General features: G+C 36.3%; 1 protein-coding gene across 1 annotated transcript in view; it reads left to right on the top strand.

The window, feature by feature from the left end:
• LRRC63 (leucine rich repeat containing 63) overlaps window positions 1-6006 on the top strand; it is a 66279-nt gene extending 60273 nt beyond the window's left edge. The window contains exon 10 of the mRNA XM_017870952.1: window positions 4877-6006. Coding sequence (XP_017726441.1) covers window positions 4877-5090 — 214 coding nt within the window. The 3' untranslated portion in view covers window positions 5091-6006. The remainder of the gene's footprint in view (window positions 1-4876) is intronic.
• The last annotated feature ends 3174 nt before the right edge of the window (window positions 6007-9180 follow it).

The raw sequence follows: 9180 nt of genomic DNA, 5'->3' as shown, positions 1-9180 counted from the left end.
CTCCAACAACTATGAATTTATAGTTTAAGATTGATTTACACTGAATTTCAAATAAAAGGACCATAAAACTTGTCATCTTTCTGTAAGGGCTGTAACACATAAATACATTTCAATATCCCTGTTTTTAAATAAAATATACATTTGTACGAAAAAAGTTTATAAATTAGGCACAGTAAGAGATAACTAATAATAACAATAACTAATAACTAATAAAATAACTAATAATAAAATAGGACAATTATAACAGTATGCCAGTATCACTACTGTTGCTCTTTGGGGCAATTATTAAGTAAAATAAGGGTTACCTAAACAAGTACTGCAGTACCACAACAGTTGATTTGATAACTCAGAGGGCAACAATGGGTAGAGTCTACAATGTGGATACATTGGACAAAGAGATATAATTTCTGTCCCAGGTGGGCCGTTTAAAACTTACAAATTGCTTATTTATGGGATTTTCCATTTATTATTTTTGGACCACAGTTGATAACTGAAACCGTGGAAAACAACACCTTGGCTAAGAGGACACTACTGTATATCTTTCATAAATCAATAAGAAAAGATATAAACAGTAGACAAGTAGATAAGTGATAGGAATGTGAAATTCATGGATGACAATACACAGATAAGTGACAAACATGAAGAATGTGAAATCTCACTAGTAATCAAGAAACCGCAATGTAAAATAGCAACAAGCTTTTTTTAACCTACCTATTTTATCAAAATTTACAAGATTGATATTGTGCTAGCTTTGGATGCCCGAAAATATGACTATCATCATGTATCATTGTTGGTACTATAAACTGGTGAAAGCTTCTTGGAAGGCAATTTGACAGTTTCTTAGTCTTTAAAATAGCACCTTAAATCTTAGGAATCTGTCTTACAGAAATAGTTACATGTAAACACAAAGTTAGATACGGGGATTATAACTGCAGCCTAAAACTGCATCAGGCAGAGAGTGGTAAAATAACTTACGGCATATTCATACTATAAAACATTATGATGCTATTAATCAGAATGAAGTTTTATTCTTAAGTTTTGACTTGGAAATGTTGTCCAAGTCAAAAAAATGTTTTGACTTGGAAAGTTGTCCAAGACATTTCATTAAAATAAAAAAGCAAGTTATTCCCACAGACACATACATACAGAGTGAGGGAGCACACATGTGAGAAAGATTCCATTTATGTAAGAAATAGTTACATATCTAGGAGCTGGAGGGGGCGACCCAAGCCAAGAGCTTTAGTTATTCTAGGGAGAGGAGTTGCAGTGACTGAAGAGAGGAATAAGCAGGAATCTCTGTGTTTTTCTCTATATATGTCTATATTGTTTGGAAATTTGACAAGGACTCATTTTCATGTAAATAAAAACTGACACAAGTGAATTACAAATAAAAGCAGCTGGAGGAGGAGCTAATGACAAATAGTTGGGGACACAGGGGAAAGATACGGGGATGAAATAGTATTTGAGAAGAGTCTTGAAGGACCAGTAAAATTTGGAACTATGTCTTGTGTTCAAGGGACATTCCAGAAAGAGGAAACAAAATGGGAAAAGAGGAATGTGGACAAAGAGAAAAATGAATATTTAGCCAGAACAAAACATCCATAAAGAGTAGTGGGCCGGGTATGGTGGCTCACACCTGTAATCCTAGCACTTTGGGAGGCTGAGGTGGACAGATCACGAGGTCAGGAGATGGAGACCATCCTGGCAAATGTGGTAAACCCCGTCTCTCCTAAAAATACAAAAAATTAGCCGTGCGTGGTGGCACGTGCCTGTAGTCCCAGCTACTCCAGAGGCTAAGGTAGGAGAATCACTTGAACCCAGGAGGCGGAGGTTGCAGTGAGCCGAGATTGTGCCACTGTACTTCAGCCTGGGCAACAGAGTAAGAATCTGCCTCAAAAAAAAAAAAAAAAAAAAAAAAAGAGTAGTGGTGGCCAGGCATGGTGGCTCACACCTGTAATCCTAACACTTTGGGATGTGGAGGCAGGTTGATCACCTGAGGTCAGGAGTTCAAGAACAGTCTGGCCAACATGGCAAAACCTTGTCTCTACTAAAAATACAGAAGTTAGCTGGGCGTGGTGGCACATGCCTGTAATCCCAGCTACTTGGGAGGCTGAGGCAGGAGAATCACTTGAACCCAGGAGGCAGAGGTTGCAGTGAGCTGAGATCATGCCACTGGACTCCAGCCTGGGCGACAGAGCAAGACTCCATTTCAAAAAAAAAAAAAGACGGAGAAGAAATAAATAGAGTTAGCTAGCTGTCCATTAGAGATCACTGAATGCATTGGAAGTTTCTTCTTCAGGCCTTAAGAGTCACTGAGTCCAAACAGTACAAATAGACCTGGCAGTATGTCAAAGATGGACTAGTGCAGGGCAAGCTGGGTGGAGGTCAGTTAAAACACTCATGTCCATAACAGGTAAGGAGGGACTGATCCAGAGTAATAAGCAGGGATATGAACAGGTGGGAAATGCAACAAGATAAATTATGGAGGTAAAATTAACATACCTAGGTATGTGGGCCACGTGAGAAAGGGAGGATGAAAAATGACTACGGGTTCAACCTCATCATAGACGACTGTGATATTAGTAAAAATAAGAACAGTGAGGGAGGGATTTGTCACCCAACCACTGTCATCCTCCAATGTCTACCCTTGGCTTTAATCCTGAATTTCTAACTACTGAAAATTTCGGTACTGTCCTACTTTTGCTGAGTTCCTTGGATTGCGGCTCAGCTGTGGGCTTGCACTAAAGTCACTCTAAGCTCAGCTACTGCTCTCACTTCAATGGCTGCCCTCTCAATTAGCAGCTATGTATGTCATTTTTGTCCTGTACAACTTATCATTGCTGTCTGCCTCTCTCTGTCTCTCTACCCACATTGTATCACCTCAGACAGAGAATCCACTTCCATTGAGAATGGGGTCAGAAGACTCATGTTCCACAGAAGTTTACCTTGACTTCCTAGTACATTCGAATGATAGAAATTTTTGCTTGCTTTTATTTTTTCTTTTATTTTTAGTTGACACATAATTATACATATTTATAACATACAGGGTGATATTTCAATACATGTATTTAGTATGTAATGTTAAATCAGCTTAATATATCCATCACCTTATTTATCATTTCTTTGTGTTATTAACATTTAAAATCTTCTAGCTTTTTGAAAATACACAGTAAATTATTGTTAACTAGATTCACCTACAGTGCTATAAAACACTAAAACTCCTATCTACCTGTGATTTTTTTCCATTTTTAACATCTCCTATCCTCTTCTTCCTCTTACCCTTCCCAGCCTCTAATAACCACAATTCTACCCTCTACTTCCATGAGCTCAATTTGTGTTTCGTTTCCACATGTGAGTGCCTTTCTGTGCCTGACTTACGTCACTTAATATAGTGTCCTCTAGGATCATCCCTGTTGCCACAAATGACAAGCTTTTATTCTTTTTATAGCTGAATAGTATTCCAGTGTGTGTATATATCGCATTTTCTTTATCCATTCATCTGTTGGTAAACATTTAGGTCAATTCCGTATCTTGGCGATTGTGAATAGTGCTGCAATAAATATGGGGGTGCAGATGTCCCTTCGATATACTGGTCTCCTTTGCTTTGGATAAATACCCAGTAATGAGATTGCTGGATAGTAAATTAGTTTTATTTTTAGTTTTTTGAGAAACCTCCATACTCCATTATGACGGCTGTACTAATTTACATTTACCACTGAAAGTGTGTGAAAGTTGCTTCTTTTCTGCATCTTTACCAGCATTTTTTACATTTTATCTTTTTGATAATAGCCATTCCCACTGGAGTAAGATCTCTTATTATGGTTTTCATTTGCATTTCCCTAAATATTAGTGATGTTGAGCATTTTTTCATATACTTATTGGCCAATTTATATGTCTTCTTTTGAAAATATCTATTCTTTGATCATTTTAACATCAGATTGGTTCTTTTTTTTTCGCTGTTGAATTGTTTAAGTTCCTCATATATTCATTAGTGCCTTGTCAGATGAATACTTTGCAAATATTTACTCCCATTCCGTAGGTTGTTGATTCTGTTGATTTTTCCTTAGAGTGCAGAAGGTGTTTAATTTGAGATTAGTTCCATTTGTCTATTTTCATTTTTGTTGCTTAAGCTTTTCAAGTCTTAACCATAAAATCTTTGCCTAGGTCAATGTCCTGAAGCATTTCCCCTATGTTTTCTTCTAATGGTTTTATAGTTTGTTTAAATACTTAAACATATTCTTATAATCTAATGGTTGTGGAATGGTATTTCTTTGCTAATTTATTTTGTATTCCCCGATTACTAGGGAGATTGAGAAGCTTTACCTATGTTCTCTTGACATTCATTTTTTTCTTCTTCTGTGAATAGTCTATTCCTGTACTAATGTTAATGTACTAATGGATTAATATTTTGTAACTGATTTCTAACAGTTTAAAAATACATTATGGACTCTAATTCCATACTGGATTATGATAGTACCTTTATTTTTTTAATGATATATTTATTTTGTATCATAAAAAATTACATATTTATTATAAAAAATTAGAAAATAAACACATCATTAAGAAACGTAAAATCCCCTGTGATCACATTTCCCAAGAATAATAACTATTTTCAATTTGGGATCTATCATTAGAGTTTTTTCTTGTTACGCATATATACTTTTTTGTTTTAAAAAGCTAGGATTGTATTATAAATATATCTACTGTATTGTTTAGGTCTTTTAGCATTTAGTCTTTCACTTAAGGGGTAGCACTCAGCTAGCTGGGAAGCTCAATGAAGATAAGGGCCATATTTTATACTGTTTAGAGTCTTGCATAGCACAGAGTCTTTAGTAAACATTTATTAAATATTGACTTGCCGTTTCCTCCATTTCAGCACATCCAGGTGTGAATGGTGTCATGGTCCCAAGTTTGGTGAAGGTTTTCGTGTCATCCGATCCTGTGATATTTTTGGAGCATCACAGCTTCCAGTTATGTTTCATGTCTGTTCTTCTTCTTGCTATAGAAGAATAAAGGAAAGCAGTTTTATTTTAGATGGTAGTCCTAGTAGAAGAATAGCTCTAGATGTGGAGTTGTCAAAAGAATTATAGTACAATGATTTATCATATATATATACAAACTTCACTGGCTTTTACTACATTTATGTCTACATATAGTAATTCATCTCTTTGAAAGTAGAGATTCTGTTTGGAAGATATAAGTGTCTTCTCATATGAATTATCTTTGTAATTCTAACTGCTTATGAAAGTTTGTGATTGTTAGGGAATTGTTGCAGAATAATTACTCAAGGAGGATTAGTAAAGCCTTTAGATTTGAATACAGATCTAGAAAATTTCTTTCAGAGCCTGTTTACTATAAAAGGAAAAATGTTAGAATCCTTTGCAAAATGGGTTATATCTTACAACTGGTCTTTTCATGCATCCATACTAAGTGACGAGATAGCATTGCAGAGTCATCAGTGGGGTTTGTGCTGCATACAGCTTCAACGTCACACATCTAAGTGCTCAATGCTTGTGCATTTCTGCAGAAATCTGACCAGTGCCTACCATCTCAATTGTAGGTTGTTTGGGGGAATAAAAGATTAATTTTATCCCCAAGTGTTTGTTTAAATTAATTTCCCAGGTTCTTAGAGAACTGGTACAGTCTTTAATTGTTACCTTGAACTTCATTTCCTAAAGCTGAGAAACTGGACATTGGCCTGATTCCATAGGCTAGCATCAGCATCTACCAAGGCCTACAGTGATAGCCTGACAGGAAAATAAAATACAACTTACAAAATAACATTGCAAAGCAACATTTGCATACAGTAAAACTTCCTTTAAGAATTAACATTTGGTAAGAGAAAGATAAAAGGGCATTTTGATATACAAACAACTTTACAATGGCATAGAATTATTTCACGTATCTTTTACACGCAGTTCACTTAAATCTCAAATATCATTGCTAATTAAATTTAGTGATATGAAATGATTTAAATTGACACAGCTATCTTATCATTAATGTCAGAAAAATACGTTATGTCATCTTTGTATCTTTTAGTGATATCATTTAAATAAAGATAAATCAGGCAAAATAATTTTTCTATTGATTTCAATAAATTGTGATGCTTACCCGCTTTTCCTTGAGACTTTCATTTTTCAGCAGAATCAGGTAAACTTTGCTTTGCTTGATAAATATATACTGTATTCTCCAGTGTAAGAATAAAATTATTTATAATGAAAGAAGTAACTACCATATTACACATGTATACAGAAAGGGATATTTATAGTATGATAAATTAATTCATTAAAATGTAATATACTCATAATTAGAAAACAAGATGAAGAAAATAATACTAACTCCCCGTGGCATATAGCTTATTAATACCCTTGTTCCTCAAATATTTCTTGGGGAAGAAATATGTTTATTTATTTATTCAAAACATGTTGGGTTTTGGTTTAACTGAGTAGTTTCACATTGAAATAGGAAATATAAAAAGAATAGCTTTCAAGGGAAATGACAAATTCTGAGGGATGTTTCGAAACTAAATATACCTAGATACTTAGACAAATATGAAATATACTTAGAACCCAATCTCTTCATGCTTAGTATAAACCTTGAATCTGAGTGATCTCTTATAGATCTTCCAAAAAAAGTAACTTACAGAATTTTTTAATGAAAGTAAGACATATTTATTATAGTGTAGCAGGACCAGCCACAGACAAAACTCAGACACCAATCACCTCGCTTCCCGGTCAGGGAACCAAGAAATGTAGCAGGAGGAGGCGCAGACAGAACCCCTCAGACACTGAAATAAAGAAGGAAGGGATTTACTCGGCCGGGGGCATCGGCAAGACTTCTGTCTCAAGAGCCAAGCCCCCCGAGTGAGCAATTCCTGTCCATTTTAAGGGCTCACAACTCTAAGGGGGTGCACGTGAGAGGTCATGATTGATTGAGCAAGAGGGGGTACGTGACTGGGGCTGCATGCACTGGTAATTAGATCAGAACAAAACAAGATAGGGATTTTCACAGTGCATTCCTATACAATGTCTGTAATCTGTAGATAACAGAACCAATTAGGTCTGGGGTCGATCTTTAACTACCAGGCCCAGGGTGCGGCACCGGGCTGTCTGCCTGTGGATTTCATTTCTGCCTTTTAGTTTTTACTTCTTTCTTTGGAGGCAGAAATTGGGCATAAGACAATATGAGTTGTATATTAGAAAATACAACTAAACCTAAGAAAAAAACAAAATCCTCCTTGTAATGCCTCTGTAACTCAGGTTCAGTCACCCACTGCTTGCAGAGTCTGAATAACAAGAGCAAGGTCTGGTGGGAAAAAAAAAGTGACTTAATTCAAGGGCTACCCGAGGGGAAGTAGTACAGGCTCCTGCCTTGAGATACCACTTCAGCCTTCAGGGCAGAAGACAAGGGCTTTTAAAGAGGGGTGGGGAGGAGGAGAGGAAGTGTGGGGTCTGTGTGACTTGCTTGAGATGTCTTATCTATCATGTGGCCTGTCTGGCGCCATGGCAGGCAGCTACGTTGTAAATTGAGGCAATCTCCTAGTGGGTGAGAGTTCCAGAGGGGCCTGATTTGCTTCAAGTTTTGGTCTCTGGAGCTTCTAAGTAAACATAGATAAGCTTGCTGCACCTGATGGGATGGAGAGAAGGTAAAGGTTATAATTGCATTCCTAAAGAGCTAAGTAGGAACTGGGGGAAAAGGAAAAAGAAAAAAAAAATCATTTTTTCCTTTTAAAAATGGGGTACTCAGCTACACCACCATCCAATGAAAGCCAGAGATAATCATCTCAACATGTGTATGTGTGTATACACACATTTATATAATGTATTGCTCTTTTTTAAAAATTGGGATTATCTGCCTCACACCACACCAAAGATTAATTTCCAATTTTAGACCTAAAGGTCTAAGTTGAAAGCATGAAAATAAATAACTATGGTCTTTAAAAAATCAGATTTAGATTTTTTTAAAGTGAGTAATGAAACCTCAAAGAAAAGATGAACAAATTTACCATGTAAAATTTTTTAAATGTCTGTCGAGCAAAATAACCAAAATATAGACAAGCATATATATATATATGTTGTGCATGTGTCTCCTGGCACACAACTCATTCAGGACTCAAACTGTGTCATCAAGGCATTATCTATTTTTCTGTCTAATCTAGCTCACTCTATCTATCTATCTATCCATCATCTATCATCTATCATCTGTCTCTTACCAATACTTTCTAAAAATTTTGTCTCTTATCCAGGTAATATGGATGGCCGCTAATCATTCCAGGTTCATGTACAAGAATCTCAGGAACCTCAGAAGAAAACACACTATCTATCCCAACTGTTACTGTAAAATACATTAGGGATGATTTTCATTGGCTCAACCTGGGTCATAAATCCAAAGAAATCATTAGAGTTTCACGGATGGCATACCCTGGCCAGGCCTGAGTCACATGCCCATCTCTGGAACTAGGTAAGGCAGAATTAGCCCCTCCCAAAACATGCTAATTAGATTCTCCACAAGAAAGAAAAATTCTAGAACTGAAAATTAGGGGAAGAAAAAGTGTTTTGGGCAGCTAAAACTGGAACTGTCAGAGACCTCTAAACTTCCTAACATCCAATTAGCTGTTACAAGTAACAATAACAACAAAAAGGTGAGCTTAATATTTATATAGCTATAACAATCAAAATTTAATTTTTTTTTTTTTTGAGACAGAGTTTCGCTCTTGTTGCCCACGCTAGAGTGCAATGGTGTGATCTTGGCTCACCATAACCTCTGCCTCTCGGGTTCAAACGATTCTCCTGCCTCAGCCTCCCGAGTAGCTGGGATTACAGGCATGCACCACCATGCCCGGCTAATTTTGTATTTTTAGTAGAGACAGGGTTTCTCCATGTTGAGGCTGGTCTCAAACTCCTGACCTCAGGAGATCCACCCACCTCAGCCTCCCAAAGCGCTGGGATTATAAGCGTGATCCACCGCGCCCAGCCTAATTTTTGTTTTTTTACCATAAGTCTAATAATTTTCTGCTAAAAAATACTTGCATGTATGTCTAAAAATATATTCAAGTATATTTACCACCAGGATATTTACAATAGTGAAAAACCGGAAACATTCAAAGAGTTCATCAATTGGGAATTGGTTAAATCTGGTAAATCCATACAAGGCAATATCATTCAGTCATTTAAAAATTAG

The sequence above is a fragment of the Rhinopithecus bieti genome, unplaced genomic scaffold (genome assembly GCF_001698545.2).
Source record: "Rhinopithecus bieti isolate Rb0 unplaced genomic scaffold, ASM169854v2 scaffold_5273, whole genome shotgun sequence".
NCBI lineage: Eukaryota > Metazoa > Chordata > Mammalia > Primates > Cercopithecidae > Rhinopithecus > Rhinopithecus bieti.
Note: the sequence above shows the minus strand (reverse complement) of the source record. Positions and strands in the feature narration are given on the sequence as shown.